The sequence below is a fragment of the Salvia splendens genome, chromosome 21 (assembly GCF_004379255.2).
Source record: "Salvia splendens isolate huo1 chromosome 21, SspV2, whole genome shotgun sequence".
NCBI lineage: Eukaryota > Viridiplantae > Streptophyta > Magnoliopsida > Lamiales > Lamiaceae > Salvia > Salvia splendens.
In genome coordinates, this window is record NC_056052.1 from 4842070 (window position 1) to 4860348 (window position 18279).

The 18279-nt window shown below is 36.3% G+C and overlaps 3 protein-coding genes and 1 long non-coding RNA gene across 4 annotated transcripts; 3 read left to right on the forward strand and 1 right to left on the reverse strand.

Annotated features, from left to right (window-relative positions):
* The first annotated feature begins 6 nt into the window (after positions 1 to 6).
* Positions 7 to 4424, forward strand: LOC121783839 (gibberellin 2-beta-dioxygenase 8-like). Its single transcript, XM_042182015.1, has 5 exons — positions 7 to 142; positions 285 to 327; positions 1502 to 1947; positions 3021 to 3342; positions 3908 to 4424. Exons 2-5 carry the CDS (start codon positions 289 to 291, stop codon positions 4133 to 4135), a joined length of 1035 nt encoding a protein of 344 aa, XP_042037949.1. The 5' UTR covers positions 7 to 142; positions 285 to 288; the 3' UTR covers positions 4136 to 4424.
* An 845-nt stretch (positions 4425 to 5269) lies between these two features.
* On the forward strand, positions 5270 to 6263 carry LOC121783885 (NDR1/HIN1-like protein 26). Its single transcript, XM_042182068.1, has one exon. The coding sequence runs from the start codon at positions 5426 to 5428 to the stop codon at positions 6056 to 6058; it is 633 nt and encodes a 210-aa protein (XP_042038002.1). The 5' UTR covers positions 5270 to 5425; the 3' UTR covers positions 6059 to 6263.
* A 1894-nt stretch (positions 6264 to 8157) lies between these two features.
* LOC121783953 lies at positions 8158 to 9177 on the reverse strand. The gene is made up of 2 exons (XR_006046678.1): positions 8596 to 9177; positions 8158 to 8514 (listed from the first exon to the last, which is right to left on the reverse strand). It is a non-coding gene; the product is annotated as an uncharacterized LOC121783953 (long non-coding RNA).
* A 4848-nt stretch (positions 9178 to 14025) lies between these two features.
* Positions 14026 to 18018, forward strand: LOC121783341 (sulfite exporter TauE/SafE family protein 2-like). Its single transcript, XM_042181387.1, has 4 exons — positions 14026 to 14857; positions 17074 to 17208; positions 17278 to 17427; positions 17508 to 18018. The coding sequence occupies exons 1-4, from the start codon at positions 14132 to 14134 to the stop codon at positions 17814 to 17816; spliced, it is 1320 nt and encodes a 439-aa protein (XP_042037321.1). The 5' UTR covers positions 14026 to 14131; the 3' UTR covers positions 17817 to 18018.
* The last annotated feature ends 261 nt before the right edge of the window (positions 18019 to 18279 follow it).

Below are 18279 nucleotides of genomic sequence, written 5' to 3' on the forward strand. Positions count from 1 at the left end.
CTCCAATCATCCTGGACACCAATTTCACACGCCTCATAAGTATTCCTTTTCAACCTCTCTTCTTCATCTCTTTACATTTTTGCTTCCAAAAATCCAGATTTCACCATCACACGTCTCAATTCTTCTCCCAAATCCAAGAAAGGTAAGTTTCTCCATTGTTTAATTAATCTTCAATTCAACCACCATGCATATATAGTTTCTTAATTAATCATGCATGTCACCTTATTATGTCAAATATTGCATGCAATCGAAATAATTCATTCAATTTGATGCTTAAAATGCAGCAAAATGGTGGCCTCAGAGAATGACTCGAACCATATGAACCAAGTAAGCAAACTATCTTCTCAATAATAATAATTAAAAAAAAAGTGTTAGTAGTTTATTTAAATCACGAGCATAAACGTGGTGTCTATAACTAGAAACATGTGGTGTCGTAGAAATTGCAAAATTGCAAGAAGCATACCACTAAATAGTATTGTTTTTCTTTCTTTTTTCTAGTGTAGTAGACATGTTACATGTGCACTCTGTATTTTTGTTCTTTCCCTTTATCTCTTTCGAGTACAAATTAAACCCGAATTAGGCTTAATGTGGGGGACAAGAACATAGCATAGTCAAAGATTGTCTTATAATCATATATTTATTCATACATGTCTGTGTCCGAATATACATTATTCTCGATGAAGCCCATGATCCCAATTCAAATAAATCAAGTCTAATTAGTCAATGTTAATTAATTAAGACCCCTCAAGCAAAATATATATGCAATTTTCATCATATCTTTTTGTTTACTCACCATTTATTCTTTTTACATCGATATGTTGTGAAACTAAGTTGCATAGAGTGATGGGGTCCTGCTGTAAAGGAATATTATAGAGAATTATTTATTTATTTATCGGAAGCTTCGAGTTTTACATCACAAATATTATTCAAAACGTGACATCTCTTATACCCCATCACCACCCACACACACACATAGTAATGGACAGGATATTCAAACTCATCAATGGCGTGCAAATGGAAATACTATTGCAACGTTTTCTTCGATGACAAAACAAGAAAGTTTGGTAAATTGTAGTTTTCCTTTGTTTCCCAAGAAAAATTTAGTGTTTCTATCTCCTCTTTTCTTGTCATTTTCGTCAATCTAAATTCTCCGAGGCGTGACAACATTAACTTTCAAGACAATATTTTTTCCTATTTCTCCAATAAATTAATTATACTTTCTCTGTCCACAGTTTATTTAAAGAATCATTTTGTCGTTTTGAGTTGTCTACAATTTATAAAACCATTTACTTTATTCCATTTTTAGTATGCAGACCCCACATTCCACTAATTTTTTACACTCACGATCCAATATAAAACTAATACTTTAAATGGATCTCACATTCCACTCACCTTCTCTCTTTACTTTTCTTTATAAAGTCAAACAATTTTTTAAAATCCGGGTCGAGTCAAAATGACTCTTTAAATGATGGACGGAGTGAGTGATAGTTTCCTTTTTCAGGCGGTGAGAATGGAAGACTCGCCCGATCCACCATTCGAGACGACATACAAGAGACTATTCGACGACGTGACGGCGATGCCGGAGGTCTCGGCAGTGGCGGAATGCGAGCTGCCGATGATCGACTTGAATGAGCTGAACGTCGGCGAGTTTTCGAGGCGGGCATGCATGAAGAAGATCGCTTTAGCTTCGAAGGAATGGGGTTTTTTCCAAGTGATAAATCATGGGATTTGTAGGGAGGTTTTGGAGAAGATGAGGGAGGAGCAAGTGAAGCTTTTCGCTAAGCCGTTTTCCGATAAGGCGGCCAACAAGGATTCGAACTTCTCGGCCGGGAGTTACCGGTGGGGGACGCCGTTGGCGACGTGCCTCAGGCAGCTGTCGTGGTCGGAGGCATTTCATGTGTCGTTGAGCGACGTACTTGGCTCACGTGATGTCCACAACAACCTCAGGTAACTTATTTTTATTTATTTTTATCTCTTATCAAATTCTGGTCTATCCCGTATAAAGCTGAAGCCGCCATTATTTTATCTCTCATTTTCTGTGATATACGTGATGATGTGATAGCCAGTTTTAAATAGATTGAAATATTATGGCTATATTAGAATTCTAATGAATGTTTTAGGATGATATATGTTTATGGATGAGTGACATATTTAAAACCGACTGTCTTACTATCATATATTTCACCGTATATGAGACAGATGAGATAATTGCAAAAAGAACAAAATCTATACTAATTCATAATTTAAAATATGAGATTGACTATAATTTGAACATCATTTATTTGGCAATTTAATTTTTAAATTTGTCATGTGATGTTAAAGATTAATAAGTCAAATCACTCAATTTCGTGATATATAATTTTTGGAGATAATTAAGTGGACCAGGGGGGATGAGTATTTTGTTTGTTTTAAATAATTTTGTGTTTCAACGGCGCTGCTCTTATGAATAGACAATTTGGAGAGTTTGGTATTTGGATTAAGATATGAGCGAATTGGATAGAGAATGACTACATTCACAAAATGTGATAAATAAGCCTCTTTTGGATGAGCACGCTGCCAATCTAATCGATTGATTGATCTGACATCTCCAAAATTCTTTTGAAATTGACAATTTCTTTAGTTTCACAATTATCTATTTTATTTTATTTTATTTTATTTTATTTGTCCATAGCCTTTGTCCTAGCGGCAATGAGCTTAGACATTATTGGATGAGGTGCCGAGTTCGAGCCCAGTTTATTTTAATTTAAAAAAACACTTATCTATTTTATATCTATTATTATTATTATAATAAATTCAAGTTGTAAAAATATGCTCCTTTTGGATTGGGGCCAATTAAGAACATGGCAAATTCAATTAAACTTCATATAAACTGGAGTACTATAAATTATTTACTCCATGAATTAAACATCATTTTGTGACAGTAGTTGCAATAGACTTATTACTGAAAAGTGTTTGCTACGTGTCGTCCGTGCATGCATGCTATGTCTGTGGATGAGTTAATTAAATTCGTACAATTTCAGCTCAATAATGGAGCAATATGCGACGATGGTGTCTGAATTATCACAGAAATTGGTGGACATATTGGCATCAGAGGTGGGGCAGAAATCAGAATTCATCAAAGAGAAATGTGTGGCAAGCACATGCTACCTTCGGTTGAACAGATACCCAGCTTGCCCTATTTTCCCAGAGATGTTTGGTATAATGCCACACACAGACAGTGACTTCATCACTGTCCTACACCAAGACCAAATCGGTGGCCTCCAGCTTGTCAAAGATGGCAGCTGGTTTGCTGTCAAACCCAATCCCCAAGCCCTTGTTATCAACATTGGGGACTTGTTTCAGGTACTAACACCCCCTCCACTACTTCATCTATCATCTTTCTCTATATATACTCAGACACTGACTTGGTACATGTTTAGGGTACATGTTTTAACAAATTTTATGTGAGTCCCATTTTTGGTATTAATTTTATAATGGATTGTGAGAGTAAAAAGTTGTTGGAACGTGGGGTCCGCATACTAAAAAAGGAATAAACTAAATGGTTCTATGAATCGTGAACAACCCAAAATAGTAAAATGGTTCTTTAAATGATGGACATAAGAGAGAGGGTATATATTTTTTCAAAGTTGCAATAAACAATTGAGAAGCGAATTAAAATAAGAACTTGAGAACTTATCAGTTCGCTAATTCATTAAAACAGTACGGCAACACAAAACATATCAAGTGTTGGCTTTCAATATTACGAAATTCGATTGATATTCATGAATCAATAACTGATATTGCTTTGTGCTGCCAACTGGTATTAAATGAATCAACCATCTGATAAGTTCTCATTATAATTAACTTCTCAATTGATCATGATTCAGTAGATTTCATTTCAAGATATATAAAAGTTAATTGGGTGCAGGCATGGAGTAATAATGTGTATAAGAGTGTGGAGCATAGGGTTGTGGCAAACCCTCTACATGAAAGGTTCTCAACGGCATACTTCTTCTGTCCATCATACGACACCGTTATAGAGAGTGGTGTTTATAGAAGCTTTAGCTTTGGAGAGTATAGGAAACAAGTCCAAGAAGATGTCAAGATTTTTGGCCATAAAATTGGACTCCCTAGGTTTCTTCTACAAACTCATTAATTAGGCTCCGCCGACCAATTGAGTTTTTGGTATATTAGATTATTCTTTTTCATCTATGTATAAATATATATATACTTGTCGATCAATGTTGGAAAGAGATGTTTGCAGCTGAGGATGTCAGTTTTTAGTAATGATAGTATCGTATACGTAGGACAAGTTGTTAGGTGGTGGTAGTTTCTCAAAATGTTTGTAACAGTGTAGAAATTAAATGCAGGTTGTTGGATATTACTAGATCTTATTAGTGACAAATTTTGTAAGATAATAATACATCTATTCTTTGCCTCGGAAACTAGTTTTTAGATCTATATATGCTATAAATATATCTCGGGTGGTGAGGCTCTCCTTAAACTCCAAGAATACAGTTTAATGGTGCCATTTTCAAGTAAATCAAATTTTAATAATTGTTTTTGTACATGCATCATAATTTGGTAATAATTTATAAGACTAGCCAATTAAATTTTGATTTCATAACTCAATTGAAATAATATATTATTAGGGGGAACTAAGAGGGGTATTCGACATGAAATAACAATGGGCTATGATTTAGAATCTGGGCCTTGCGGTTTTGTTGTTACCTTTGGGCCCTCCGTTAAAAATTAAGCCCTTTAGTTTATATTATGATGGACCAACTCTTTAAAATCGATTTTTTCGAATTTGAAATTTTTTGGTGAACATAATTCCCTTTTAGGGAAGTGATCACAATTCCTAGAACAACAGTTTTTGGACAAATCTTTGTAGGATCACAATTCACGCTAAGGAAAAATGAGTGTTTTTTTTTTGTTGTTGTCGTTTTGTTAATCATAAGTTACGCACAAAGATCTTATTAGTCCAACAACGTGAGAACACCATCTAGATAATAAATTTCAAAAGCCCATGTAGCCAATTCAATAAATTATCTAATAACAACCACGTTAAAAGCTAAAGTGGATCTTCCATACCATGACAATTCAAGGCTAAAAAAGTGGAGAAATTAAAAACGACCATGTTTATTGTAGTACTATAACCCATGCATGCTTTATCATATTACAACTCATAGGAATCATATACCTTCTCCAATATCCACCTCAAACCATTTCATTTTTAAGTAGTGTCACATGCAACTTCTACCTTACCTCCCAAGCAACCTTCCATTCATCTCATCAAACACCTCAAACCAACAACAAAAATTACCTAGATTCCTTTCTTTCCACATTCATAATCAATCAACACAAACATTCCCTCAAAAACCCCCTTTATCCCAATACAAATCCAACCACATCCATTCCCTTCATCATTCCCACCTCTCAAAAAATGTGGACCGAGGCTCGAATCCCGGCCCAACCCCCGTCCGATGATCGGCCCATGAAACGCCACCACACGGCCCGCTACTACGCCCACCGCGTCAAAGAAAGCCTCACCACCCGCGTCTCGAAGCTCATATGCGCCATCGTGCTAGGCCTCCTTTTCTTAATCGGCATCATCTCCTTCATCCTCTGGCTCAGCCTCCGCCCCCACCGCCCCCGCTTCTTCATCGAGGCCTTCTCCGCCGCGAGCTCCGCCGTCTCCTACAACGTCACCGCCCGCAACTCCAACCAGAACATCGGCGTCTACTACGACTCGGTGGAGGTGGCCGTTTTCTACCAGGACGACCAGCGGCTGGGCGGCGGGACGGTGCTGGAGGCGTTCTACCAAGAGCCGAAGAGTACCAGGGCGATCGCCGGCGCTGCGACGGCGACGGGGCAGCAGTGGGACCAGATTGCGGCAGACAGGGCTAGAGGGGAGGTGGTTTTCCGGGTTGAGGTGACGTCGGTGATCCGGTTCAAGATCTCGAGTTGGGATAGCAAGCGACATAGGATGCACGCGAATTGTCCGGTTCGGGTTGGACCGGACGGTTCGCTCTTGCCGATTAATGTGCATACGAGATGTCCGGTTTACTTTAACTAGGACGGACTAGTTTAATTAATGTTTATGTTACCTTTCTCGACAGGATTTTGAATTGTGGTTTGTATTTGGTTTGCTTTGGTTTGTTTTCAGTTTGTGGGGTCAATTCTTATGTATTATTAGTAGGCACATGTTCAAGTAAATCATTTTGTTATGATGAAAATAAAAATAGACACTTTGACATTTTATTAATAAAGGGTAATTTGTATGTAAATTATTTCATCGTAACAGTTTTATAGGTAATATTTTTATGAATTACTCCCCTCACCGTGAAATGTTATTCAATTTTGTCATTTTAGTTCGTCTGCAAAATGTTGTCCCCCCTTTTTTTTTCTTTGATTGGTAAATGGTCTCCACTTTCCACTAACTCATTATACTTTATAAAATCAATATATAAAAGTGGGATCTACAATCCACTGACTTTTTCCACTCATTTTTCTTCACATTTTTTAAAATTCATGTCGAGTCAAACATGGACGATATTTTGCGGATGGAGGGAAGAGTGAACTATTGGTGTCTTCTTATTGAAGTGGGGAAGAAGAAGAAGATGAATAAGATATAGGAGGGAGAGAAAGAAGATGTTGGAATTTTCCATTTCACGGTTCTTTCTTCATAGTGTTGGGAGGAAGAAGGTGAATAGGCGAAATGAGAGCGAGAAAAAGACTATAGAATATTGATAATTAATGGTTAATTAATATACGTATAATATGATTTTTGGCTAATTTTCTCTAAAAAATTGTCTTTCTAACATTAATTTTCTCGAAAAATTGTCTTGCAAATTTAATGGCTAAGTAGTGGCTAGTTTTCTCCAAAAATTGTCAACCCAATTAGTAGCTAATTAATTACTATATATTAATATTAAAACTGTTAATTTTTATAAAATATTGTATTGATAATTAAATACTACATCCATCTGCCAATAAATATGTCAATTTTAACCGGTGCGAATTTTAAGAAATTGTTTAACTTTACGAAAGAAAGTGAGGAAAAAAGTTAGTGAAATGTGGATCCTACTTTTATATATTTGTTTTATAGTAAAATCTGCGTGTAATGAGTTAGTGGACGTGTGTCCACTTACCAAAAAGAGTAAAAGTGAAATGAAATATTTATTAGCGGAAATCTTGAAAAGGTAAAGTGGAACGTTTAATGACATACGAAGGAAGTATTTTTTATTTCAAATAACAATGGTTAAATGAGTTCTGGTGGATTTTGAGACTAATTTTGGGGTGGACGTCAGTTATTATTGTAGATGTTGAGGTTGGAATTTAAAATACTGATATGACCGAGGAAAAATGAGTTGTGGTATATATTTTGCAATGAGTTTTTATGTTCTACTATGAATGGCCTTAGACCCCGAAAATTTCATGCAGATAAAGTGTGCTTACCTTTTTTAAAAAGAGTGAATTACACAAAAGGTCCCTAACTTTTTGCCTGGTAATAGTAGAGATCCCTAACATTTAAAAATCTCATCACAGTTATCTAACAAAATATATAATCACAAACCTTATTTTTTCTAACCATAACACCCTCAGGGCTTGAAAGGGCAAACTCGATTTTTTGTGACGCCGCCATTGCATCCCACCTGATGTGACGGAAACATCCTGGCAATTACAGACAAAATCCTGTCTCTCTCTCTACAGACACACACAGTCACTGGCGATTACACACAACAGCACAACTCCCCAACTAATTCCCAACCTCTCCAGTGATTAGCCCTTCTCTCTCTCACACTCTCTCTCTACACATGCGACAATGGCGATTACTACACTCGCCTCTCTCCAACTCCAAGCAATGCTGCTGCTACCGCTGCTCCTCCTTTCCGCCGCCGTCGTCTCAGGTCTCAATTCCGTGTAACACCCGGACTTTTTATAGTACGTGGAACAACACCAAGCTGCTACGAGGCAATTAATGAATGAGATGTTGAGATGGGCTTTAGTGCTTGGCGCGCATAAATCGAGGAACGGTTGAGGAATTTATATTTGGAACAACACCAAATATAAATAGTTGCGTTTGACGTTCTTTAATTTTGTGATGAACAAGATAACGAAATTAATTAAAGCTCCGTGAATTTTAATTATCGAAAAAAATGCGAGAATATAAAGTACGGTTTTATCTTGGGTTTCTCAAATTAAAAGTAGAGTCCAAATATTTCTTTTAAATGGCTTGGGGCCATGACCAACTAAATAATTATACAAATTGGGCTTGCAACTTAATGAGCCCAAATCAATTAATTTAATTTGGGAGTCCAATTCTTCTTTCCAAACAATTGGGAACAAGCCCAAAAATGTTTGTCTTCTTCCTCACACATATGGCCGATTCCTTCCCCCTCCACCCATGGAGACTTTCCACTTTTCATCTTCTCCAACTCCTTCACCTTCTATCTTCCACCATCAATGCCCACAAACCAAGAGTCACCACCACTTCTCAATTTATGCTCTTCTATAACTCCTCACATTACACTACACAAAAAAAAAGAGAGAGAGTGAGAGAACCGAGAGAGAGACCAGAGAAAGCAAGAGGAGGAGGAGTTCATTCTTCACCATTCTTGTTCATTCACCACCAAGACCAACCTATTGGAAGGTATAATCCCTTCTTTTTTGGATCATTGTATACATTGCATATCATCACACATGAACCTCCCACAAGAAAATTCAACAATTAACATAAATCAAACAATCCAACAATTGAAATTAATCGAACACTCGCCGTATGCAATCGAAAGTCCCAAAGTACGTAGCTTGATAATAAAAATACACCTTGCGGGTCTTTTCGGAGTGTTTCCGGGCGGGTTTGGAGTGGTTTCGGGGAGGAGGAAGTTGCCGGCAGCGGCGTTCCCGACGACTCCAGCGGAAACAGCGGCTGGCGGAAGGGAGGGAGCCGACGACAGCATCTGCGCTGTCCGGCGACTCCGGCAGCAGCTCCTCCCGGCGGCTGGACCTCTCTGCGACAGCAGCGGCGGCGCCTCCCCGCGACAGCAGCAGCGACGACACGGCGGTGGCCGCAGTCGCGGCGAGCAACACGGGACAGCAGCGGCGACGGCACCGGCGCTGAGCAACGACGGTGACCGCGAGTTCAAGTCTAACGGCGGAAATTTTAAAAGGAAGAGAGGAAGAGAGAGAGAAAAGAAGAGGGGTTGACCGATTGTGGAGGATGGGAGTATAATTGGATCTTTTTCCTTTTGGGCTCTATTCTTTAATTAAAGTTGGGCCTCTCCTTTTGTTTTTTTAAATGGGCCTATTAAACTAAAATGAAATATTTTGGTTAGTTGAGCTCCAATTAAATTGTGTTGGGCTTTAAAACTTTAAATGAGAGATATAAGGTGGGGAAATAATTAAGGTTTGGGCCTTCTAATTAAATCTTTGGGCCAATAATTTAATCGTGAATAATGATTTAATTAAATCCCGGAATAATTTGAAGCACGAAGAATAATACCCAAGTGCGAAGTAAAAGTATTTACGAGGAGAAATAATTGCGATGAATTAAGTATGCGTTTAAATAATTTTAGGAAATTTATTTTCGACGTCCCGGAGAAGACGAGGAGCCAACGGAGGAAAGAACGAGCGTAAGCGGCCGACCGGCGTCGCACGCGACGCCTTGGGCGGCCACCGAATAATCAAAAATGCACGAAAACCGAGAAAATGAATTAAAAGATTTTAATTAGAGTGCATGCATTCTAAAATGTCTTCGTTACCGAGATTGATGTGAACTTTATGTATTTACTGAAAAGGTGGTTCGCACGCACGCTAAAGTCGGAACGAGGAACTTTTTTCGGAAATCCTAAGCTTTCGAGGTGGGCTTTATTACTTAAATTCTTTTATTTTGAAATGATATGTTTATGGTGAAATAAGGGTGGTTTAAAATAGTATGTCATGCCGTATTTTATGTTTTGAATTGCCTATCTGATTGTCTACTGGGATAATATCCTACTAGACTTTTATAGTTAACGAATTCGGGTCTGACTAGGGAGTGAGTCCCTACTCGGACTAGTGCACTGATAGGGATCGTGAGCCGTCCCCTAGGTCGGCCGGTCCAGCGATCGAGTTTGTGGCCACATTCTCGTTTCACATGATAGCTCAGATATGGTACATGATGGGAGATGATGATTGTCAGCGCTGACACTTTTAAAGGAATGATTTTGGTGTCTCTCGGTCTTTTTAAAGTAAAATCCGAGTTTCACTCTTGATGGCTTGACATAACTTAATTGATAAATGTATTTCGGGCATGAGTTCACTGGGTGCATCAAGTACTCAGCCCCTGCATATGTTTTCCCTATGTGCAGGTTGAGAGAGATCGGGAGGCGGAGGATGTTGAGCAATGAGCCAAGAATTGTAATCAATAACGTTCTGGTTACTATTGTGTCTTTATACATAGTAGTAGCTAACTCTCAATTGCTTCCGCTACTCTACGTTTTAAGAATTTCTTCTATTTCCTTGGAATTGTCAAACCATGTCATTCACGTTATGTACCTTCGGGATTTGAAACTTTGATTTGATAATGAAATTTCCTCTTTTGATCGTTAAGTTGCATTGTCTTGATTGTTTTCCCCCTTCTTCCCCGCTTCTTAATTCCCCCATTAGTCGCGACTCCCCGTGCTTCCTATCCTTATGAAGTGCGGTCGTGACAGCCCTCCTAGCCCGCCGCTCCGCTGCTGTTGGCGGCCGCACCCTCTTAGTGGGTAGTTCAAAGTTTCGTTTTAGCACTAGCAAATAAAGTTGCAATTATTGATATCAAGATTGGAATTTGATCTCGAATTTTCCACTGCCTGGTCACATGGTTTGCAGATTAAATTAAATGGCAATCAATTGTTCATGAAAAATTGTGGGAGACTATTCTACACATCAAAATTAATGTTGATATCTTATTGAACAACATATGCATATGATTATTAATATTGATCCTTAATAATCTAAAACGACAACCCATTTATTTAATTTTAGAGCAAACTCAGTACCATTCTAATTAACCCGAAATTTGAGGCAGTCTTAAAAAATCTTTGTAAAATATGGATTCAATACCCGACCTTAAAAAGGATGTCATCTATAAATGTTGGTCACACCATAAAAATCGAATTTTAATATCCTTTAAATAGGTATTATTATAAAATCACAGAAATAAATTTCTCTACTTATTAATGTATGTAATTTAACGGCGGAACACTATATTAAAAAATAGAAGTTTTAATGCATCACCGATAGAAGTTTTAAAGTATCTTGAAAATCAATAAGTAGTAATACCAGTTTTCATCCAATTAGTTGTAAAGATCGAAATCTGAGTGCAATAATAAATTAATTAAACCTCAGTCACACAAACATATTACTTTATTGAATTGATATACTAACTAATACACGTTTCATCAAATTCGAGCCGCCGATATCCACAAAATTATAAATTCTTCATGCACAAGCATAATACATAAATAATTACGATGATTGAGATATTTAAATAGACTCGTAGCTGTCATAATTGTGGACAAATATATCAATTTAGCTTAAATACGCCCCAAAAGTGAAGATTCATGAGATTTGCGAAAAAGTAAAATGAGCTGACAATGTTAGTGTCTATTCTGTTTGAAGTGACATCTCTTACACATGCAGCATATGGTGCATGTTTGGTAGGTAAAGAGATTAAACTGCTCTTCAGCTCATTTTGGCATTTTCGTCCGAAAAATGACAAAAAAACACAAGGTTTGTGATTATATATTTTGTTAGATACCTGTGATGTGATTTTTAAATGTTAGGATCTCTGCTGTTACAAGGTGAAAAGTTAGGGACCTTTTGTGCAGTTCACTCTTTTAAAAAAAAGATTTCAACGTTTAAGTGGTCAAATTTGATACTTCCTCTTTCAATATTAAATATCACACTTAAGAATCTTTTATGAAATAATATAAATGATATAAGTTAATATATACAATAAATTTTATTTTTATATATTAAGTAATACATTTAATCACGGACATGACTATATCAAAGCATGCCTTTGAAAATTTTAATAATCTATTTCTCCCATTAAAAATGAAACGATTTTTAAGAAAATAACACCATCTCAATTCTTTTTCTTTCTTATTTTATTTTCTCTTTATTTATCTCATGAAACAATACTATACAAATTTACATATGAATTTTAAAATTGATATGCAAAATCAGAATTTGATCAAAATTTAGGAATTTACAGACAAAACTCCTTAAACAAAATTCTGAGTCATGAAACATTTTTTTTTTGTGAATTGGCTATATTTAGCTTACAATTTATCATTACAAACTTCTTGTGAATTAATTTCAAAATATTACTTCAAGCTATCCTTTTATGTTTGTGGCTATTTTTTATTTTTACAATCATACAATGGCAAAACGATTATGTTGATATAATGACATATTTATTTTATCTCCATTATAATTGTGTCGAAAACACCAAGAGCTTCGACTGTGTCAAAATAACTTGATTTCCTTGTATAAATTATTTTTTTAATTATTAGCATTTTATTTTCTTCTGAGTTTTTGAAATTTTTTAATTATCTACAAATAGTGGATTTCATTATTTTATATTCAGTTCTAACTATTATTAATAAAGATTTTACATTAGTAATCAAAATGTGAATGTAAAATAATGAGATCTACTATTCGCAAATAGGTAGAAATCCACTATTGCATAGGCTTGGGCGAGTAGGGCGCCGCGTCGGTGGCGCAATTGTGGCAGGTTTCGCCGCCAGAAGTAATTATTTTTTGGGACCAATTTTGAGGTGAGCCTGAAATTTAAAATACTAAGAGAAAATAGGTTAGGACAGATTTTGAGACAGATTTTCTCTCTTCTACTATGGATGCCCTCAAGCACCGACAATTTCATACAGACAAAGTGTGCTTACCTTTTTATTAAAAAAAAATCAACGTTTAAGTGGTCAAATTTGATACTTCCTCTCTCAAGATTAAATATCACACTTGAGCATCTTTTATGGAATAATATAAAAATATAAGTTAATACTCTCTCCGTCCACCAATAAACCTCTCATTTTACTATCCGTCTACCAATACAAGTCTCATTTATTTTTTACTCTCAGTTTCTGTAATGGACCCCACATTCTACTAATTTTTATCTCATTTACATTTCATTATAAAAACTAAGAGTATATAAAAGTAGAATCCACCTTTCACTAACCTTTTCTCACCCATTTTGTATTGCTCCCTTCCATAGTAGTGGAGGCATTTCTTTCTGGTACGGAGATTAAAGAAAAGTTGTGTTAAGTGAGTTAAGTAAATGAAGAATAAAGTAGAAAATGAAAAAAGTAGAGAGATGAAAAGAGAATAAAGTAAGAGAAAATAAAGTAGTGAGAAGAAATGTATTGATTTTTAGAACTCGTGCCGATCAAATGTGGCCTTATAATAGTGGACGGAAGGAGTATGATATAAATTTTATTTTTATATATTAATTTATAATTAAATATTTACCTAATCATTAATTAGTAAACATTCACCTAAAAATAATAAAAAATGAAATGTCACATTTAATTACAACGGACATGACAATATCAAAGCATGCCTTTGAAATTATAATAATTTATCTGTCTCATTAAAAATGAAATGTTTTTCTTCTTAGATTGTTCCAATAAAAATGAATAAAATTAAAATAGCATCGTCTCTATTCTTTTTCTTTCTTATTCTATTCTCTCTTCATTTAACTCATGAAATAACACTATACAAAATTACATGTTGAAAAACAAATTATTTCATATTTAGTGGGATGGAGATAGTTCTAACTAATACTTTAATTTATTGTGAATGGATAAAAGCTCCAATTTCAGTTTTGTTTATATATGAGTATTATTTTTATTGTGAATGGATAAAAGCTCCAATTTCAGTTTTGTTTATATATGAGTAGAGTATGAATAGTCATGTACTTGGACAAAAGTATAAACATATAATCTCAATTAAAACAAAAAGGAACTTCTTTTTTTATAACACAAGCTAGAAAACGAAATTGTGACACAATATTAAACTCCTAATCAACTCTTACACACCGAGTGAAACCCTTTATCAATGGTCACAAGCCCACAACATATCTATCCATAGAAAAAAACACACAACAATGAATCACAAATTCCCAACACTCGTTTTCCTCATCTTCACCACCACTTTCGATACTTCCCATGCAAAACCAAAACCTCCCCAAATATTCCCCATCTCCTTCCAATTCCATCAAACCCTCAATTCAACTAAATCATGGCTACAATTCAATTTCAAGCCCTCCTCCCAATCCCTCCTCGCCGCCACCCTCTCCTTCCTCGCCGCCGCCGTCTCCAGCGCCGGCGGCATCGGCGGCGGCGGCCTCTTCATCCCCATCCTCACCATCGCCGCCGGGCTAGACCTCAAGACGGCCTCCAGCTTCTCCGCCTTCATGGTCAGCGGCGGCTCGGTCGCCAACGTGGGCTGCCACCTCCTCTCCCGCCGCCCCCCGCTCATCGACTACGACATCGCCCTTCTCTCCGAGCCCTGCATGCTCCTCGGCGTCAGCGCCGGAGTCATCCTCAACGTCGTCCTCCCGGAGTGGCTCATCACAGCCTCCTTCGCCGTCTTCCTCGCCTTCTGCACCTTCAAGACGTGCGAGGCCGGGGTCTTGTTCTGGAGCGTGGAGTCGAGGAGGAGGATTAACGAGGATGAGGGCGGGGATCGGAAAGTGGCGTTGCTGCTGAGAGAGGAGGAGAGCGGTGGGGAAGGGGGATTAGGGATTCCGTGGGGGAAAGTTGGGATGCTCATTCTCATCTGGTTTTCCTTCTTTGTGTTGTATTTGCTTCGAGGAAACAGCAGTGGACAAGTAAGATTGTTTCTTTATTTACTTTAATTGATTAATGTGTTTGAATGACTCATTTGCATTAGTGGTAGTTGCATGTTTGCGGTCCTTGTCACGAGTTTTATCTCTTTTAGTTTGGCACATCATAAATGTTATGCTACTATCCACATGTAGATATAAGATATATACTACATAGTTAGAGTTTGTATAGTATTGAAATAATCATTTTCTTATAGTTAAAAAAGATATGGATCATATAAACTTTGGGTGAATTCTGATATTTTCAATTAATTTTGAAGATTGATGCAAATTTTCTTCTCTGGATTATTATATTTTTCAAGTCCGGCAAATTTACGGGACATATTTTTCCTATTAGGGACATATTATTCAATATCAAATTCAAAAAATTAAAGCGTTGAAATGATATTGTTTCATGCATAATTCATACTAAGCCAAATAGACTTCACGGCTAGACATGAAGGATCAAAATATTCTGAAAATTTTATATTTGGGTCGGGTTGAAAAATTTGCACCAATCTTAAAGTTTGTGTAATTTTTAAAGTTTATGGAAAATAGTAGAATTCACCCCATGTTTACGATTTTAAGACTAATATCTAAGTTAAAAATAGCTATAAGTAATAGAAAAGATAAAAGATACCCCCTCCGTCGATGATTAACTGTCTCATACTTGATCGGTGCGTTTTAAAAAATTGATTGACTTTATTAAAGAAAGTGAGTAGAAAAAGTTAGTGAAATGTGAGTCTTATTTTTATATATTAGTTTTATAATAATTTATGAGTGGAATGAGTTTGTGGAATGTAGGGTCCACTTAATAAATATAATAAGTATTAACATGAAATGTGATTTTTAATAGTGGACGGATGAAAAAAGAAATATAAAACATTTAATGGTGGACGAAGAGAATAGTTACCCTTTTTTTTTGAGCTTATGTATTGGTTTGCCCTCAAGGTAGATACTAATCATAAATGGACAATCATTCAAATATAACTAGTTAAAAATAGCTACTATAAATATAAAAGAGATAAGAGATACTTCCTCCGTCCATCTGTAGCTGAGTCGTATTCCTTTTTGGATTGTCCCACTGTAGCTGAGTCATTTCATTTTTTGGCAAAAAGTATTTCATTCTCTCTTCATCTCTCTACCCTTTTTCCTTTCTACTTTATTATCATTTTACTTAACTCATTTAAAACATTTTTTTCTTAAATCTCGTTCCAAAAAGAAATGTCTCTACTACATAGGGACGGAGGGAGTAATACTTTTTGTAGCTTCAAGTATTTTTTTGCCCTTAAGGTTGATAATAATCATAAATGGACAATCATTGAAACAAAATAGATGATGAAATATTATAAGATAATGCTCTCCAGCATGCATATCACCTTTTGTTAATAAATAGCACTATATTAAAGGGCGTCGGATATTTCCTCCATAAATTGACTTAATTTGCCACGAACTTTATTCATTGGATATAGACATATTGTATTTATACATTATTTTAGTTACAATTGTTGATCTAACAGATAATGTCTTTCCTTTGGATAAAATCCACCTGCACTTGGTAATGTCGGCTGACTATACATGGATATTTTGATATTATAGTATATCAGTTAGATGTCTTAATTCTTTTGTAAAATATTTTGTTCTATAGTGGGTGGCAGTGATTATATTTAAGAAATATCATCCATTTGATGTCCTTATCTAAGTTATTTTAAACTTAGATTAAAAAAGCATTATACAAGAACTAGAGTTACTAAATTTGTCTCGTCTATTGCAACTAGTTTAAAGTAATACTTTTATATGCCTTCACTCACTAAGTGATACAAGTACAAGATTGTTTAAATAATGTTACTATATAGTATACTCTTGCTTCATGAATATACATCACATGATATTATTAATCGTAATAGAGGATAAAATATTATAGTAAAACCATGATACCAAGTTGCATGCATGGTGATTCATCAAGTCATGGGTTACTTTCAAGTTGCTTGACCACAGAATCTTAAGGGCATTTCATATCATTAAAAGGTAGAAAAAAATATTCATACACATGGGCATATTCTTAGAGAGAGATACGGATATGTATGTGTGACAAAAGAACAAAGAGCATAAAGTAACCATTCTATACAATCCAATAAAAAAATAATTATATATACTTAATACTTAGTACAAGTGCAAATTAAGTTAGATTGTAATTCTAATTTAAGTTTCAATGCTTGTAGGGTATCATCAATATTGAGTCATGTGGAAAGGGGTATTGGCTAATCTCTTCTATTCAAATCCCACTTGCTCTTATCTTCACCACATGGATTCTTCATTTTAGAAAGAATGCAAAAATTACTGCAGCAACACAAGAGGTGCATAAATTTTCAATTAACTAAAAATGCATATCACTTTATGGATCTCATCTTGGGTTGTAACATAAGGAAAATGGAGTTGGAAGGAGATGCTCGTCGTCTAGGAAGCTCTTCTTTCCGTTGATGGCCCTATTAGCCGGGGTTCTAGGAGGAGTCTTCGGTATAGGAGGTGGTATGCTTATAAGTCCACTTCTTCTCCAAATAGGAATTGAGCCTCAAGTAAGTTTGAATTAATTAATTACTATGCTTTTCAATTACAAACATGAATGAGACATATATGCATATTTGTGTTTCATTAGGCGACAGCGGCTACATGTTCCTTCATGGTGTTCTTCTCCTCGATCATGTCGGCAATGCAATACCTGTTGTTAGGCATGGAGCACGTTGATGGCGCCATCGGCTATGCTGCAATTTGTTTCATCGCTTCCCTCGTTGGGCTGACCATAGCAAGAAGGGCGGTCATGAAGCACGGGAGGGCGTCTCTGATAGTGTTCGCGGTAGGCATGGTGATGGCCTTGAGTACTGTTTTGATCACCGGTTTTGGAGCTGTTGATGTGTGGAATGATTACACAAGTGGGGAGAGCATGGGGTTCAAGAAACCTTGCTAGGTATTGATGGCTTGAGAATCTAACATGTTAAAGATATACTTTGAAAGTTATGAATCATGTTTACCATGGCACAAAACTTCACATGTTTTCTCACTCCCTTGCTTGAGGAAATTTTGAGATGGAATCAAGACTTTATGTCTTGTAAGATGTTTAATGAAGAGTGTATTGAATACATGGAGTAATAAATGGTGGATTGGCTTTAGTGATTTTTGTCATGGGCGATTAAGCTCAATTTAGATTTATTGTAGCAAAAACGCAATTCCGTCGCCTTGGCGGCTCCCCACTCCGGCCTTACATTATGTGAGGGGGTTCAATTTGGGTACGCAGTAGTCCCGTTAAGGGGGAGACCTTAACCCATTGGCTGCCAGAAGCCCATCTCCTAAGATGAAAGCAACCACCCACACTCCGGCCCTACATCATGTGAGGGGGTTCAATCAGGATACGTAGTAGCCCGTTAAGGGGG